The 19009-nt window shown below is 44.0% G+C and overlaps 1 protein-coding gene across 3 annotated transcripts in view; it reads left to right on the top strand.

The window, feature by feature from the left end:
- SCUBE2 (signal peptide, CUB domain and EGF like domain containing 2) overlaps window positions 1–10397 on the top strand; it is a 60457-nt gene extending 50060 nt beyond the window's left edge. For all 3 annotated transcript variants that reach the window (XM_016147369.2, XM_036221863.1, XM_036221864.1), the window contains 5 exons: window positions 611–772; window positions 2738–2935; window positions 4113–4265; window positions 8035–8114; window positions 8788–10397. In XM_016147369.2, coding sequence (XP_016002855.2) covers window positions 611–772; window positions 2738–2935; window positions 4113–4265; window positions 8035–8114; window positions 8788–8940 — 746 coding nt within the window. In that variant the 3' untranslated portion in view covers window positions 8941–10397. The remainder of the gene's footprint in view (window positions 1–610; window positions 773–2737; window positions 2936–4112; window positions 4266–8034; window positions 8115–8787) is intronic.
- Window positions 10398–19009: the final 8612 nt, after the last annotated feature.

Genomic DNA, 19009 nt, shown 5'->3' with positions numbered 1-19009 from the left:
TCCGCTCCCACTTTATCCACCCCTGCAGGATGTGCGGGGAGCATGGGAATCCCCTAAACATGGTCTCCCTGCAGCCACTTGGCCCTTTTGGACAGGGCTGACTGGAGGGACAACCAGGGAGAGACGAGCAGGTGTACACAGGTTCCCCAGCTTCTTCCCCCAGCTTACCTCCCTCTCAGCGCTCTTACCTAGAGCGCCCCACTGTCCCACCCTGACATGTCCTACCCCTTCTCCAGAGCCCTATTCCTGCCGCCTCTTGTAGGAGCCCAGCTTCACGGCCAGTGTCAGTTGTGTACCGTCAATACTTACAGACGTGCTCTGCGTGAAGACGAGTTGTAACTGTTTATTCCTGACTCTGCGTGGACCACAAACTCTTTGAAGATACAGCCGTATTTTGTTTCCTTTGCATTTTTCTCAGCAACATGAGTCACGAGTTCCACCCAGGCTGGCTATTTAGAGAATTAAGTGTTGATTAGCCACAGATTAGTAGGAAAGCAGTACTTCACTTGGGATAAAAATTGATTTCATTAACTGTGAAATCTTTTATCTTGCAGTGGATAAAAATCCACTTTTTTTTTTTCATTCTTTCTACCCTTTCCTGTTTGCACAGTTCAATGTTCACCTGGACACTTCTACAATACCACCACTCACCGATGTATTCGTTGTCCAGCAGGAACATATCAGCCTGAATTTGGAAAAAATAATTGTGTTTCTTGCCCAGGAAATACTACGACTGACTTTGATGGTTCCACAAATATAACCCAGTGTAAAAGTAGGTCTCTCTCTCTAAGGCTTTTCACAGCGCTAATTACAAAGTCAAATGCCTGGGTCCACTTGAGTGTTTGTGTGTGTGTGTTTGTGTTTGTGTGTGTGTCTGTGTGTGTCTGTGTGCATTTGTCTGTGTCAGGGGTCTCAGGTTCATTCAGAACCATGTAGATATTCTTAGCCCAGCTCGCGACTTTGTAGACCAGCACTGAAAGAGAGCAGGGCTTGACCTCCAGGTGGTTGCCTTTATTTATTCTGGCTACTTCTCCCGGCACATTCACGGGCCCATAGTTGCTGTAATTTCCTCCTAAAGGCAAAATTTCAATTCATCCCTGTTCAGCCAGCATTATTTCAGGACTGCTATGTGCCAGGCGCTCCAAGGAGAACAAGTCCCTAGCCTCTCAGGCAGCGCAAGCTGTGGGATTGCGGAGGAGGGAGCAACTCGTTCTGTCTGGAGAAATGAGCAAAGTCTTCTGGAGGGCATGAGAAGGTTTTGGTGGGGAGGTTGTGGGGATAGCAGGAGAAAGAGCTTTATGCCTAAGAGAGTAGCTGGGAGGAAACACAGCCTCAGAAAAGCAAAAAGCTTTTGGGGAAGAGTCTCCAGGAAGGGAAGCCTTGAATACTACAGTAAGGAGTTTGGTATTTTATGAGAATGAGGAAGCAAATCATTCAATGACTTGTTGTGTTGTTCGTTTGTTTGTAACCATTGTGTAAAATTCTCTAGTACAGGCCAAAAGTAAATCTCCGCTGATTCGGTCTCATGAAGACAGCAGTGTTGAGGAGCAAGGAGGCTTCCCTAAGCTGGAGGAGTTTGGGATTGACAGGGGCAGTGAATCATTTCAGTTTTATGATTGGAAGATTATCTAGTTTTCTTTCTATCCCAACGAAGTGCCTTTAACCATATCTTCCCAAGTAGCCCTCTAGTCTCTTCTCGAATACCTGGCATAACAAGAATCTTACTCCCTGTCCTGATATCCTAGATTTGGAGAAGTTCACAGTGTTGGAGGGTTCTTCTCCACACCAAGATGAAATCTGTTTCTGGTCCTCCCACCCTCTGCTCCTTGGGAGCCACATGGCATGTTCCTTCAGGCTCGAAGGCAGTTTTCTCAACTCCAAGGTTCTCCCTTCTCCATCTTCTAAGAAGAAAAGTCTGCTTATTTTTTTTTACTAGAATAATAAATCTCAGTTACAATTAAAAAGGAAAAGGGTAATTTCTTTAACATTTTCTCTTGCACAGATTCACCTGACAGTTTTAAACAATAAATTCCTTGAGGGCGAGGAGTGTGTCTTTCTCATTTCTGAACCCCCAGAGCTTTAAAAAACATTTGTTGGATGAGGGGAGAGTCAATGAATGAATATATGGCTGAGGGGTGTGTGCGTGCGTGTGTGTGTATGTGTGTGTGTGTGTGTGTGTGTGTGTGTATTCACTTTGGTGCCAAAGGTGAATATCTAGCCTGCCCCATACTGACTAATAGCTAATTAGAATTCTCACTTAAAAATAAAATGCGGTCTTGACCAGAGAAGAAAGTGAAAGAATATGGCTGTCATGTCTTCATCAAAGATCTCCAGGAAAGGGTTAAATGTCCTGTACTGAGCAGTAAGCTCTGCTCTCCCAGATTTTGACAGACCTAGAGGTTCTGTGTCATGGTTCCCCTGGCACTTGGACTTCGTAAACAAAATATTGAAAACTAAAGTTGTCCTTTTGTTTCACAAATACTTACCCCTGACCTTGAGCACCTTTAAGCTAAAAAGCTAACGGTGCCTAAGAACTCAGAAAAGTGAGTTCTGTGTGGGGAACGAATGTAGCTGGGCTCCCAGAGGGGACCCTGGGTGTAACAGGACAGATTCAATCCCAGGATACTATCATTTCCAGGCCCCATTCCTCAATGACAAAAGAGATACAGTAGTTCTCCTCAGCGGCCATGGCAGAGAGATATTGTGCCTTTATAACTCATGGCATTTCCTCTTCCAGACAGAAGATGTGGTGGGGAGCTAGGAGATTTCACCGGATACATCGAATCCCCAAATTACCCAGGCAATTACCCGGCCAACACGGAGTGTACGTGGACCATCAACCCTCCCCCCAAGCGCCGTATCTTGATTGTGGTCCCTGAGATCTTCCTGCCCATAGAGGACGACTGTGGAGACTACCTGGTGATGCGGAAAACCTGTGCGTCCTCCCCCTCTGCTTCCCTCCCCTTCCAAGGCCAGCTGGGAAGCCCGATGACATGCCCCCCCAGCTTTCAATGTGAGAACCAGATCTAGAATGTCACCTTTGTATTAGAATAGAGATGAGTCATAAGTTTTTAGAGTTTGCCGAGAAACAAAATTTAGACAAAAACCGCACATTGAGGCCTCTTGCTGAACCCCAGTGGGATTCCCGCAGGTCAGTCTTTGCCTCTGTGCTTGCTGGGGACCTTCTTCCACAAGGATACAGAGAATCAATGAAGCTCATGCATGTCTGGACCTGGACACTTACCTCACTGTAGGAATTAACTCAGGGCTTGGGAACTGACCAAAGCAAAGGGTGTGGTCCAGCCAGGAAGAACCCTCCGCCCATCTCAACACATAACCCAGTGTCCATGAAGGGACACTGCCGTCAGCACAGCTTAGAGGTAGTGTAGTGAGTAGGCCCTGCAGCTAGACTGCCTGCGTCTGAGTCCCAGCTCCACTTACTAGTTCTGTGGTCTTGGGCATACATTCTGGATTTTCTGCGCCTCAGTTTCCACATCCATTAAAATGCGGTAATGTTGCTACCTCATAGGGTTATCACGAGGAATAAATGAGTTCAAATTCATAAAGCATATGTGTTTGCCGTTCTTATTAGTGGTTTCAGTGTCAGAAGACAGGTGTGGGTTTGAGTCCTGACTTTTCCACATACTGGCTGTGTGACCCTGGCCAGGTGCTTAATCTCTCTATAAATGAGACAACAACTGAACCTGAACCAGCTTTCTACAGTTTTTAGAGAGTTAATTAGATAAAGTTTATAAAGTGTGTAGCACACTGCCTGGTCCTCGGACGCATGCAGTAGTTGGCGGTAATTATTACTAGGTTACAGCGGTCAGATCTGGGATGTAAGGACTCCTTCCCCAGCTCCTAGTGGGCTGCAGCTTGGGCTGCTGCCATTTGGCCACAGGCCTTTCAGTTAGCCTCCCCCAGGGGCCCACATCACCAAATGCATCTACTCAGCTTCCAGGACTTTGGCTCTTATGATGGCTCAGCTGGGCCTGAAGAGCTCTTGAGCATAACTTGTTTTATAGTGTGAGCATTTGAAAAGATAAGTGTTCATTGTATGCCTGCTCAGGGATGAGTTTTGAACCGTACCCCTCTCTAACTTCCCTTGGCAGCTTCATCCAATTCTGTGACGACATATGAAACCTGCCAGACCTATGAACGCCCTATTGCCTTCACCTCCAGATCAAAGAAACTGTGGATTCAGTTTAAGTCCAATGAAGGGAATAGCGCCAAAGGGTTTCAGGTCCCCTACGTGACATATGATGGTAAGTGCTATGAAGCTCGGGCTGCCTTTGGAGAAGGCACTACATGGGAGCAGCGCCTCTGCTTTGAACAGAATCAACTTCTGGGCCAACTGGTGGATTGCTGACCAGCACACATCCCCAGAAAGTCAGGCAAGATAAGGACAAAGGACGTTGCTGACTCATAACTGCCAAATTTTAAACTGGCATTTGGGGACACTGACTACAGGGACAAAAAGATGTTTTAGAAAATAAAAGGGCATAGCTTGATGGGTAAGAACATGGGTGTTGGAGTCAGCTAGCCTAGTTTTATCTCTACTGTGATTTTGTGTATGTTACTATCTCTAAGCCTCATTTTCTTAATGGGTAAATAATGATAATCATTAAACTTAATGTAAGAGTTCAATGGGATTATATCTGATGGACTTGGTGAAATGCCCGGCACATAGTAAATACTCAATAAATATTAACATAATTGTGGCTTTTATTAAAAGGAATCCTGAGGAGAAGGAAGAAAGACCCAAGTTCTGGTCCTGTGTCTACCACTAACTCACTGAGTGATTTTGGGCAAGTCAGATGACTTCTCTGGTTTCATTTTCTTCTTTTGAAATGAAAGGATATTTTTGGAGCCCTACTTAACCCTGGCACTTTGTTGACAAACATTTACTAAGAATACAGAATAAACTGGACCTCGTCCCAAAGGACCTCATAGTCTATAGGAGAAGGGTCATTTGTTCATTCACGAACTTATTCATTCATCCATCCAACAAATATTTAAGGAGAATCTACTGTGCCAGGCATTGGGCTAAGTGCTGGGGACAACATGATAAGTGATAGAAACACAAAATGTGTATATTGTCATAGATGCTATAATGGGGCATGTACTGTCCTCTGTGTGAAGATAGAAGAAGTGGCAGCAGTTAATTTTGCATGGGTTTTTGAAAGATTTGGAGCAAAGTATCAAGAAAGAACAAGAGATTTTTGTTTTGTTTTATAAATGGGAAGAAGAACATTCAGGAAGAAGGAATGACAAAGTACTTGGCATGTGTGGAGACTGATGATTTGGCCAGTTGGTAGGGTGCATGGGGCTTAGCACTGAGAGATGAGATTAGGAGGGGATGGGGGCTAGGCTGTGAGTGCCAAACTTAGAAGAGTAGATCTAATCGTATAGGGAGCCATTGAAGGTCTTTAGACAGACACGTGCCCAAAGTAGGTCTTTTGGAAAGAAAATATTCTATGGATTTCCTAAAAACACTTCACATAGTTCATTTCTAATGTATTCCAAAAGCTACGATCATCCTGTCTGCACCAGAAACCACGTCAAGTACCCAAGACATGGGCTGTTAGTATCGGACTCCTAGGTAGACACAAGCGCCTTCCACAGGGTCCTATTGAGAGACAGAGTGCCTCATCTACCTGAAAGCAGCCAACTGAAAACCTCCCCTATCTGGAAACAGGAAGGAACCAAAACAACATGGAGACTCTAGAATCAGTGTCATGATAGCTCACATAGTTTAGTCTGGCTGTTCTCAACTCCGCCTTTGTGATACAAGAAAACATCTTGATTTTTTTAAAAACTAAAGACCAAAGGAAATTACGCATAAGCCTGTTCAGGCCTACAGGAGTGTGTCTTGTACATGCTACAGCAGAAAGTAGTTGAAAATTGCTACTTTGGCCATACAGAAGACTTTTAGGTCTTTGCTTAGAGCCTATTTAATATATTTTTTAGACATATATTTCAGATAAGTTTGATATATGGTTTCTAAGCCCAGAAGAACAGACATCGCATTTACAAAGAGCAGATGAGGCCTCTGTAAACTGTTCCACTGACCGCTGGGGAACGGGGAGAACTGTAGCCATGACTAATGTGGGCTGAGCATCACTGAGCACCAGGCATGTGCGAAGTGCCTTTGACATGGCATGTTCCTCACAATCTCCCATAACATAGACACAATTCTTTCCTGATTTTACAGGTGAGGCCACTCTGGCTGTGAGATTTAGCTAGCCCAAGGTCACAGCAGCATAAAGTTGCAGAGGTCTTTGGGACTACAGGTCCTGAGTTCTTGCCTATGATACCTGACTGCTTTTCTCATGACTGTTAGAGCAAGTGGGGAGACACAGTAGTTTTTAAAAGCAGAGGAAATATTTTTAAAAGGGAGTGGTCTGGAAGCATTTTGTATAGTGGCAAAAAGCTCTCCAGCTCTCTCTGAAGCAGAACATAGCACAGCAACTGGTGTTTCTCATGGCAAATGCCCATCCTCAAAAGGAGCTAGTCCTCTGAGGTAGGGACTCAGCAGCAGAGGCAGTCAAGATAAAAAGCATGTGCCCTTACTCATATTTTATACTCACTAAAATAAAAGCATAAGAAGAAAGATGCCACATGAATAGAGTACCAGCGAAATCGCATATGTGTTAAATTATAATTATGAGTAGTATACTATTAATTTCCATTTACAATCACTTGACGAGGGGACACTTTTTCAAGAACTCCTCCCACACAGTTCCAGTGATGTACTTATGATTTGTTTGGTTTTGTTGCACATGATATGCATACAAAGAGGCATTTTTTCCCAGCAGGATTGTGTTTTGCATATGCTTGATTTGAATTGTGACTGTAGGAAATAGACCAGACTTTGAAGGGGTTCCATTTGGAGAAGGTTTACACTGTGTGCTCTGCATTTAATGTGTATGTCAGGACCCAAAATTGTTAATGAGAAAATAAGTAACTTTCTTCCCTTTCCAACCAGCCAAACTCTCCCCACCCCTAACGCCATTCAAAAAGAAAAAGGAGAGAAAGGTCTTGCTTGGTGGATAAGAAGCTTGATTGTTTTATATAGTTTAAGGACAGAGAGGAAAAAAAGGGAAGAGGAGAGAAGAGCCATGAGGCTGGATGAGCTCACCAGGGAGTGAGTATAGACAGAAAAAGAGATGACAACCAAGCACTGAGCTCTGGGACCCTCCTACAATAATAGGTCAGGAAGAGAAGAAGGAAAAACAACAGAGCCTCAGACAAAGAAACCAATGGGGTAGGAGGAAAACCAAAGAGTGTGGTGTCCTGGAAGCCGAGTGAAGAAGTGGATCAAGGAGGAGGGGTAATTCGTCAAGTCAAATGCTACTGATGCATGGAGAAAGATAAGGATTGAGAGTTGACCTTTGGGGTTTAGCAACATGAAGGTCATTGGTGACCTTGACAAGCAGTTTTGGATGAGCGGTAGAGTGCAAAGCTGACTGGACTGGGTTTGAGAAAGAGAGAAATCAGAGACAAGAATCAGAGACAGTGAGTGTTCACAATTCTTTCAAGGCGTTTTGCTACAAATGGAAGCAAAGACACAGGATGGAAGCTGGAAGGAGAAATGAGGTCAAGAGAAGGACTTTTTTTCGGATTGAACACATAACAGCATGTTTGCATGCTGAAGGAAGAGACTAGTAGAGAGAAGACATTTTATTATATAGGAAAGAAAGAGCAGAATTACTGGAACAAAGCCCTTGATTTTGTGAAAGAAGATGGAGCCAGTGAGCAAAGTGGAAGGATAGGCCTTGACTGGTTGCACAGAGGGTTTATCTGAAGGAAGATAGAACAGGAAAGATGGGTGCCAATGCTGGTAGGTGAAAGGATGTGCTGGGGAGTCTATGGATGTTATCTTCTGATTGCCTCCCTGGTAGCAGAGGTCATTGTTCTGACAGCAGCTACAGAAGGACATTTCTCAGAACCTTATTTAAAAAAAGGAAAGAAAAACTGAGTTAGAAAATAACTGAACCGTACAAATGTAAAATATGTCCTTTCTTCTAACAGAGGACTACCAGGAACTCATCGAAGATATAGTTCGAGATGGAAGGCTCTATGCATCTGAGAATCATCAGGAAATACTCAAGGTGAGTATGTACCGAAGGCGGACATGGCAGTCATGCACAGAGCTCCCCAGCAACCTGCAGAGGAAGGTCTCCTTGCTCTGTATTGCCATCTTTCAGACACCTAGCCTGCTCTGGGCTGAGCTCAGTTTTATATCCTCACTAGACTTCATTAAGAAAAAAAATTCACAAGGCTATCTGTAGTGTTGTCAAGTGAAGTTGTATTTTTTCAATTTGGAAATATGTGGAAGAGCAGTGGGAAACTTGTTTATCATAAATCCAGGGCAGCAGCAAATTGTTTTCATGTTTGTTCTCCAAATAGTTGAAGATCCTCTGCTCCTTCATCCTTCAAGCATGAAACTGCCCAAATTTTAGATGCTTATAAGTAATTTCAATAAACACTTGCTGTGTCACTAACCCAATAAATATCCCCCAAATGCCAATGTTGCTTGCGTCTTGTTTGGTTTAGAAAAAGAAAACAGTTTTTTATATATTAAGTCTTCCTTTATAAAAGCAATACATGCTTTTTGTTGATAATTAGAAAAATAAAAACCAGAAAAAAGTTCAAACTCGGTTTTTGAAAAACCAAGTGTTTTTTCAGCTAATCAATCTAACACTGGGTCAATATAGCTCCATTGGCAAAATTTCAAAATGTTTAAATATTTTGGCCCAGTAACAAAATTTCTGTTCATTTTAGGATAAGAAGCTGATCAAGGCACTGTTTGATGTCCTGGCCCATCCCCAGAACTATTTCAAGTACACAGCCCAGGAGTCCCGGGAGATGTTTCCAAGATCCTTCATCCGATTGTTGCGTTCCAAAGTGTCCAGGTTTTTGAGACCGTACAAATGAGTCTGCCCACATGCCACTCAGTTCCACGTTCTGCCTGTGGGCTGGTGGGACACAGCCGTCTGCTTCCGCAGCCAGCATAGTCAGATCTCACTGCCTCCAGTAGCAGTGACTCGTTAGAGTTCCATTTTTATAGATAATACATATATTTTGGTAAATTGAACTTGGTTTTTCTTTCTCAGCATTGTGGATGTGGACTGAGAAAGGTTTGGAGTCATACCCGCTCCTCATTGCTGTGGGCAGATATGTCTTAGATACATCAAGGGCTGGCTGAGCTGGACCTCAGCCAGCTCAGGTGAGACTCACCTGTCCTTCCTGGTTCTCACTCCTCCCCAAGTGGGCTGTGGTGGAAAGGAGGCCACAGAACCGGTCTGCCTCACCTGAAACCTCAGCTTCCTCCTAAGGGAGCCCTCTGCATCAGGTGCGGGCTCTGACCACACAGATCAGGAAAGGAAGGAGGGGGAGGGAGGGAGAGCCCTCTAGGCGCCATCCACACACCTGAGACCTGGTAGGACTCTGGTTCTCCACAGCCTTCTCCTCCAGGTTGTGTGGCCTAAGTTTGATCCTAGGAACTTGAGTTCTAAGCATTAATCATTAAAATATACTTAAAACAGAAAGAATTAGAAATAAAAAGATATGAACTAAGTAATTCCTCAGACTTAATAATGTAGACCAATTGACAGCCTTCTTTGTTGCCAGCTTCCACTCTGTAGCAAAGGCCCAGTGCAGGTTTTAGCCCTAGCGATGGCTTTAGACGCTCTTCTGGACATGGTGATAGAGCCTGGAGAGCGGGCTGGACGTGATCTCCTTGGTGGATGAGAATTCATAAAAAGGAGACTTTACAAACCCTGAGTCATACTGCAAAGGGTCCTGTTTCCACAGTGGGCTTCCCACCAGAGGTGTTCCAGGTCCAGGTGGGACATGGTATGGACCAGCCTGTTATACTTGCTTTCTTTTCTCATCCTCCAAGGTAAGAGATTGGCTCAGCTCCGAGGACATGAGCAGCACCGCTGAGGGTGGTCTCTCTTAATGGTCATATCACTGCCAGAGGCATCTACACAAATCCTGGCCTCTAAGTACTGTGGAATCATCTCACTTGTAGTCAGCACAGCAGGGCCTCACAATCATTTTCTTCCACAGGAACTTGAATTTTTAATATTATTCTATTTTTTAAAATTTAAATCCATAGGCAAAAATCTCATTACAGTGAATAAAAAAGAATCCTATCAAACAAGCTGCCATTTCCCTAATGAATGGGCTGACTACACATAAACATAGTGTTTTGTTATTTCAGTAATAAACTGTACACACAATTCTCTATACCAAAGTACTAAAAAATAGTTAACAAATATTTTTAAAGAAAACAAAGGCTTTTATTACTGTTGAACTCGCTTTTTACCTCAGTGGTTTTGTGGTTTATTTTAACCTGTTAATAACATTGATTAAAAAAAGAACCCTAATCAAACTTTTCTTCTTTATTTGGATGGGTCCTAAATTCTCATTTCTAAATTTCAACACCTTCATTAAAATATGAGGGCATTCAAATTTTTGAAGAGAAATAATCATTAAAGCAAGCACTTGGAATTTGTAATACCAGAACTTTGCCTACATTTCTGAGTCTAAAGATAAGATGAAAATTCAAATGTAATATAACCTGAGTCAGAGACCTGACCAATGGGGAGGTGGGTGAGCTACACCAAGCCATCCTGTCCAACCTCATAACTGTGTGAATCTGTATGGCTGATTTCACAAAAAGGCTAGGGACGGAAATATGCTGGGTGCTGGGGGAAGGCTATATAAACCTTATCTCTGTGAAGCATCTTCCAGGAATAGACCCATCCACCTGAGCTGTGCTCCTCGTACAAGCATGAGCCACTGAGGCCCTCCTGAAGCTTCCTCTCTCTCCCAGTCAACCACCCTAACTGATGCTGTGGTCCTGTTGGATGCCTGGAGCTGCTGTTGCCACCTGCTAAATCAAATATTTATTGAATATCTGCTATGTGCCAGATATTCTTCTAGGTCCTAGGGATGCACAGTGACAAGACAGACAAGATTCTTACTCTCAAAGAACTTACATTTTAGGGGAAGGAGACAATGAACAAATAAATCACCAATGAAAAGTATTAGCTAGTGGTAAGTGCTATGTGGAAAATTAAAATAGGTTAATCTAACAGATGACTGTGTGGCTACTTTAGGATTGTGGACTGTGGATGGCCTCTCTAGGGAACTAACATTTTAACTGAAAATAAATGGCAAGAAGGAACCAGCCTTGGGAAAACCAGGGGAAAGAACATTCCATACAGAGGAAAACCAAGTGCAAAGGCCATCACGCAGGATCAGGCATGTGTGTGGATCACAGTCTAGTGAGAAGGTGAGTGGTACAAGATGAGTCCAGGGAGCTGCACAGGGGCCAGAGCACGTCAGGCTTTGGAATCCTGAAAGAGGGTTTTGAGTTTACTTCTAAAAGTGTTGTGAAGCTTTTAGAGGGGTTTAAGTAGAGGCATGGGATGATCTGATTTATATTTTTACAAGATAGCTCTGGTTACTATATGAAGAATAGATTTTCAAAAGCAGGCATGGATGTAGAGAGCAGTTATCCAGCTATTGCAACCAACCAATCAGTCATCCAGGTGGGAGATGAGGCTATCTGGGTTAAGGAGGTAGTGCTAGAGATGAAAGAATAAAATGATTCTGGACATGTTTCCGGGGAGAGTCAACAGAACTTGCTGAGGAGGATTGACTGGAAGGAGAAGGGAAAGACAGCAACCAAAGATGACTCCTACTTGCCCAAACAACCGATAGAAAGACTGCAGGGAGGAGCAGGTTTGGGACATGTGACAGTTTTAAAACATGTCTCCAGATTCTTTGACTCTCCTTTCATGGAAAGTTTGGAGTCTTTTCCCCCTCCCCTTGAATCTGGACTCTGTGACCATGTGGAGAGGAACCAAGTCTCCTGCCTCCCATATAACCCAGCTGAGTTCCCAGGTGACAGCAGAACCTGCTAGCTATCTAAGTGAGCTATCTTAGAAATGGATTCTGCAGCCCCAAGCCAAGCTTTCCCAGCAGATGCTTCACAGAGCAGTCCCTGTTGAGCCAAAATTACAGACTTGTGAACAAAATCAATGATTTATTGTCATTTTAAGTCACTGGTTTTTGGAGTGATTATTTATGCAATAATAAGACATTGGGAAAGAGAAGATCAGGAGTCAAATTTTGGCCATTCTAAGTATGAGGTATCTCATACAAATGGAGAGTTCAAATAGGCAATTGGTTTTGTGAAGCCCCACGAAAGGTCAGGAATAGAATATGAATTTTAATGTCATGGAATAAAGACATGAAACTGGTTGAGGTCACCTAGGAATGGTATGTAGATGAAAGATGACCAGGGAGCTCTGAACTCTGGGATTCCTTGACTGGGCACAAGGACCAGGACTTAGAGGAGCTGCTTATTAAGTAAACAGGAAGAGGCCAGAGCTGAGTTGTACTTTCCCTCCCAGAGAGCTAGTTCTGTGGGAGAACTCTGTAGGGGTGTAATGTGTACAAGTCCTTCCTTCCAGCTGTGGATATTGTTCTTGAGCCATTTACTCAAGTGCTACATTTATGGATTTAGCAACATTTCCCTTGAGTTTCCAATGCTAATAAAAGAGTGTTTGCCTTTTCACACTAACAGATGATTATCTTCGCTGTGGAAAATTGCTTCCTCTGAATCATACTCTGGGCTGTTAAGTGTGTTGTCTGTAGGCACACACTAGATTTAAGTTTGCAGGTGATTTTAAAATTATCATGTGGTAACTTGGAAAAGGAGGTGGCTATACCTCACAAAGCAAGAACTCACCTGTCCTCGGGCAGGTCTTTGCCAGAAGATGCACCAGGGATGTTGCCTATTGCAGACCCCTGGGAAACCCAGAGGCCCACAGCAGGCCTAGCCTTACTCTTCTCAACAAAGAAGAGATGCCTCTTACTAGGGCTATCACCATCTCTGCTTCCTTTCACACAGCAGGATAGGTCCTACGAGCTTTACCGAACTGTACATCACTCTTAGCCTATATTTTAGAGGCAAATGGGTTAAGTGAGGCTGGAGTAAAATAGTTCCTCACCAAACTGAGGGAGCCTTGTTACCTATGGCCTTCTTGCTAGGCAAGCCATTCTCCAAATCCAGGTCCTGGGTGTGATCAGTAGAGGCCCATCCACAGGAAATGAGAAGACCTGGGGAAGTTTCCTTTCTGTGATATATTCTATTCCAGGGGCTTGTGAGCACAGCTCAGAAATGTCCTCAATGTTTGTGGTACTCTGCTTTCTACTCCCTTCAGGCAGCCCTGATGAGCCTGCAGGAGACCACCATCAGGGGCCTACTGGCCCAGCATGACTGCTCCACAAAGACAAAACTACTCATCAGGGATCACTTTGCAGAGAACACAGTAGGAGCAAAATAGATTTAGAAAATAAAACCACTTTAATTCACAAGCCAGTTCTAGCTGAATAAAAGGGCTACAAATTAAATCTACCTCCTGCAAACAATGACAATAACTCAACATTGCTTCGTTTTCAAAATATCGCATTAGGGGAATGTGACTGCAGACCTTAGTTACTCATAATTCTTTGTTATGTGCTTGCTCTTTCATTTCATTTATGTACTATATTTACTGAGGGCTTACTAAGTGCTAGGTATTATAGGAGCTGATGATACTGTAGTGAGCAAAATAAAGTCTCTGCTCTTGTAAAGTTTAGATCCTAGTGGAGGGAGACAAAATAAACATATTGTAAAGTCAAGTGTGATAACTGTTATAAAGAAAATAAAGAAGAGTGAAAAGTTAGAGAATAAGGAAGTTCTGGGAGGGAGTTGTTATTTTAGATGGATGAGCTCATCACTGGAGTCATGAATCCAAGCTCCTCCCAGCACTGGCCCTGGTCTTGACATTTCATCTCAGGGCAGGACTGACCAAAGTTCCAGGTTAACAGCCATTCTGCAATTCCTAGAACAGGCACCACCTAGTGGTTGTAAAATGGAATTAACCTGTGTTTCATTCATCCCTTGGCCTTGGAGCTTAAATACTCTTGGAGTTCAAATGCCCATGATTTAAGACAAAACGTTACCAGTGGGGCACTGGGGACCAGGGCTGTGGGTTGACAATTGATTGCATGTTGTTTCGCACAGACCCTTAGACTGTGTCTGTTTAGATCTTTTCCTTCCCTCTGCCTGGCCTGCTAATGACCAGGTAGGAAGTCATTGATTTAGGTCCTTTCAAACTATCAACCACACTCTGAATCATGTCCAAAAACACAAACACACGCATGCACACCTCCCCCACATTTATTAACTTATTGTCATGGTCTAGGCACTATGCTAGGCTGGATACATAATATTGCTGAGACATGAGGAAATAAAAGTTGAAAGAATGAGGGGAAAAATCATCCCAAATTTAATCTAGTGTAATGTGTCACCATATGTGTTTCTAAGAGCCACCATAGCCCCCTGACTTGGAATGTCCTCCTGGAACTGAAGGATAAATCCGAGGCACAGTTTGGAGTTTTCTGTCTTTTCCCTACACAATGCGAAAAGCATAAATATAAACCCATCTCAAATCTAAGCTTGGTGTTGGCTTTGCCTTATTATACACATTTTGTGGTTGAAAATAAATTAACTTTTAATTCATTAAAAGTTGCTAAACAGGAAATGGAACTGATGCCCCAGGGAAGACAGAGCCCAGCACTGTGTGACTGACATGGCCATGGCCACCAGAAGAGCATGGCAGTAAAGAGTGTTAGCTTGCGGTGAACCCTGACCAGGCCTACATGCTCAGCCCTCTGCAGCCTTGTAGGGACTGGTTGTGTGTGACCACAAACTGCTCATCATCACATGGTGCCAATGAAGTTGCTTGTATATGCTGTCTGTCCATCATATCAAAACCGTGGATAATATAGCAAGAGGGTGATGGTGGCAAAGCAAGAATATGTGCTCAGAACCCTGATGTTAGATCCAGGTGGCTTGCAGAAGGCAGCTTTTAGCAGTCACATCAGGTACCAAAGCTGGAGTTTGGGTGATATAGTGCAAATATAAGAGGCTTAGTGAACCCTTACTCAGGGCTCCCAATGAGAAACTGAGGTGACTCAAGCAGAATCACTCACCCAATATCCCCCTCCCAATATTCCTAAGAATGCATTCTCTCTGTTGAACTTGGTGAAAGATTTCACCAAGATTTATGTTTCACAACGCTCATTTTCTCTAAGACTCCCATTATGTCCTCAGCAGTAGCTGGATTTGTAACCCCAGTCTGCCACTTAATAGTTATTTGACCTTGCGCAGGTTACTGAACGTCTCTCTACCTCAGTTTCCTCATACGGTAAATATAGATAATGACAGTACCTACTAGATAGGGTTATTGTGAGTTTACATACATGGAAAACTCTTAGAATACTGCCTGGAATATAGTAAAGTCTCATTAAATGTAAATTATAATCATCATCACTATCTTCTACTTTTTGAGACTTCATAAGTAAAATCCAAGATAAATTTTTAAAATAGGTTCACACTTTTGCTGTTTTTTTTCCCCATTTCACTGAAAAGGAGTCCTATAGTTTTAAGCTTTCTAGTGGGATGTGTTCTAAGAGCAGAAGAGTTAGAGTTTAAAGCAGGCACGGAAGAACACAGGGCCTGAGTTGGGTTCTCATGCAAGACCTTCTGAAAAGCCCTATCTTCCTGCTCTGGGAATATTAAATGTGCTTTTCCAGTCTTCTAAAACTGTTTCCCTTATGTCAGAAACAGTATGTGTGCGCATGTGTGCGCGTGCGCGTACACACACACACACACACACACACACACACACACAGGCAAAAACCTGTCACTCCTTCATTTTTCCTTACGTCCAGCCCTCAGCCCCTGCTGTGTGAAGATGGTAATACATCTTGCTGAACCACACATTCTCCAGGAATGCTAATCTGAAGTTCGATGTTTCCAGCATGGCAAAGTCCAGCTTTTGACTCCAGGGAGATAGTACTTGGGGTTGCAAAACATTCTGAGAGGCTTGGCAGCTTCAGAGGTCTGTTTCTTGAGGGAAGAGCCCTCCACTGGCCTCTGGAGGGCTGGTCTGTCTCTAGGTTCTCTACATACCTTGGAGAGGGGAGGGAAAGAGGAAGAGGACTCATTTATTGAGGGCTCACTTTGTGATGGGCCCTGTGCTTTACATGTTATCTTATTTAAACCACAGAGTCCTACCATATGGGTAAACTGAGGCTCAAGGAGCTGCAGTAACCTGGCCAAGGCCTCACAACAAGCAAGGGGAGAGCCGGGATTCAAAGCCAAGCCTAGACTCTCCTCTTTCCACCAGACATTCTTGCTTCAGATACTGAGATTTTTCTCTTTCTTTCTCTCCTCTTTGGTGTCTGATTTGAGGTCAGATTCTGTCCTCATCTCAGGAAGTGAAAAAAATCATTACTGACAGGAATGGATCCAAAAGATCCAGCCAACTTTGAAAAACACAAGTGGGGCTGCCATCAGCCCCGTGTTATGAGGCTATGGTGATGTTGGGAATCACTTGGAAGACAGAAATATCTCTTATCTTTGCTTTAACCTGCCAAAGTCGACACAGTTTTCAGGGCTGGGTGCCAAGACGTGGGCATCCATGTAGCCAGAGATCCTGGCACACATATGGTACCTGCAGCAGACAGCTGTTAGAAGAATTATCCTGCCAGAGGGAGTTGGTGGGGGTGGTGAGGGCACCAGAGGAGGAAGAGACTGTGCAGCTACAAAGATGGGGATGGTAAGCAAAGGGGATCCGGGCAGTGGTCCTTACTTTCTGGATGTGTGACTGAGAGAAAAGTCAGAGCAAAATATTCATGAGTGGGAAGGGAACAGAGATTAAAATTCCTTGACCATCTCCCCCTTTCTCCTCTGCTCTTATCTACTTTTCTGGCCCCCCCAGCTCTGGTATTCATACTGTATCCCATTCTCAAAGGCTACCCTGTTAGCTGAAGACTCAAAGGAGAGTTGCTGCGAGAATAGATTGTAAGCTGGGAGCTGCCAGCAGCCATGAGACAAAAAGAGCCTGCCTACTGTGGCATCAACTCAGAGCTGAAACAGTGAAAATGTCATGTGAGCCCTTCTATCCAGCCGTGCCTGAAACTCCTTCATTTTTTAATTAAAGGGACCAAAAAGTTTGCATTTTGGCTTAAGTCAATTGGGCTTATGTCACTTATACTAAGAACGACGTGAATAAAATCCTAACTGAAACAGCCTCAGATTGTCTGGTACAATTTTCAAGGACAGATCCTCTACAGCAGCCAAAGAAAGATGCGGAGAACTTTAGAACAGAGCCACCCAACAGGGTAAACTCCAAATTTATACGCACCAGGGAGTAGAACAAAGCTGGCTAGCCCCTGCCTCAGGAGGCCTTGGCTCCAAGAGGCAAGAGGTGAGGGATAAAATATACTCAAGTCTGAACTGTAGGGAGGCTTGGAGGAAGGATGGACCAAGGCCCACTCTGAGACTCGGCAACCTACAGGTTTTCCTGAAGCTGTTCCAGGTAATAATGCTAGCTACTTTCTGCTGAGCCTTTATTGTGTGCCATGATGTGCTATGGGTATTATTTCCTTCATTCCTCACAGAAGCCCAGAGAGGTGAATATGTTAGTGGCACCATTTTCTAGATGAGGATCCGAAACTCACGATGATGGAGTAATTTACTAATCAATAGCTGGTAAGTAGCAGAGCAGGGATTCAACCTAGTGTATTGGAATCTAAAACCTGTGCTTTTAACAACTATATTATATTTCTTCCAAGATGGGTCCGTGGGGCAGGGGAAGTTGGCTATATGGTGAATTATTAATTTTTTCTGTTCTTATAGCTCTCCAGAGTTTACAAAGCCAACTTTTATATGTAATCTCACTGCACCCATTTTACAGGTATGGAAACTGAAGCTTAGAGGTAGGCAGTGACTTGCTCAAAGTCATTTGGGTAAACTGGATAAACTTCCCAGAGGTGATGTTCCACAAAAGGAGCTGCCAGTCTTCAGTCTCAAGAAACTCAAAGTTTGAGTCTGGCTAAGGAAGATCTCTGACAGATGAGGGAACCAACCAGTGTTGCGGCCACAGATCCAACTGCAGGACACAAATCCTACAATAGCAAGGAGCTCTGCATTCACAAAAAGATTCCCAGTGCCAGCCAAAGCCCTATCTATTTTTCAGCAACACTTGATACAGACAAATCCCAGTTCAACCAGAGAGATTCAGCTTCCCGGTGTTCCCTGGGGGACTCCAGCTATTAAAGGAGCTCCTTTCTTCCATTGGGCCGTCCTCAGCAAAAAAGGCTGCAAGGCTGAGCTGAGTTGCTTGAGAAATGGGGAGCCAGAATCTGCCTGCCTGGCTTCTTCCCAGAGGAGAGTAGTTGTCCCAGCTTGAGCCCCAGGGGCCCTCACTGTTGGGCCTGTCCTGATGCTTTGCTGAGCTCCAAGGCATCTGTCCTAGACATACAAGGCAAGGCTGTCTTTCACTGTTCCCTGGGCGACTCGCGCCTAGAGGAGTGACCAGGCAGGGATCCAGGTAACAGAAGGAGCCAGGGCAAGCCACTGTTGTTCACTGCTGAAAGTGAGCCAGGGGACCGGAAGGTGAGCTGCAATCCTACTCTCCCTTCTGCCTCTGCCTTCCCTTCCAGGAGACCCTGCCCTCAATGCAGTATGGGATTGGGGAGAATACTTGAAGCCAGGTAAACAGACTCCTGGCCTTCTAAATTTATTTTACCACAAACAGTCTGTGAGCTCTGAATCTAGGGCAAGTATTGGAGGCAGGAACAGAGGGAAAAAAGCCGGTTCATGAGGTCAATCCCAGCCCTTCCAGGTCTAGGAGGGCCTGCACAGGTTCTGGGGGTAATCAGTCCTGGGTTTAAAAGCCAAGCCTTATCACTTGCTTTTCTTGGGCAAAACTTTAACTTCTTGCCATACTTATATATTCAGTATTTATGGAGAATCTTCTATTTGCTAGAGATTCAATGGTAGCCCCCCCCCAAAAAAAAGACTGAGTAGTCTTCATGATGTTTACAATTGGTGAAAGAGATAAATATTAATCGACCAATTAATTAGCAG

Source organism: Rousettus aegyptiacus, unplaced genomic scaffold (genome assembly GCF_014176215.1).
Source record: "Rousettus aegyptiacus isolate mRouAeg1 unplaced genomic scaffold, mRouAeg1.p scaffold_m13_p_5, whole genome shotgun sequence".
NCBI lineage: Eukaryota > Metazoa > Chordata > Mammalia > Chiroptera > Pteropodidae > Rousettus > Rousettus aegyptiacus.
Note: the sequence above shows the minus strand (reverse complement) of the source record. Positions and strands in the feature narration are given on the sequence as shown.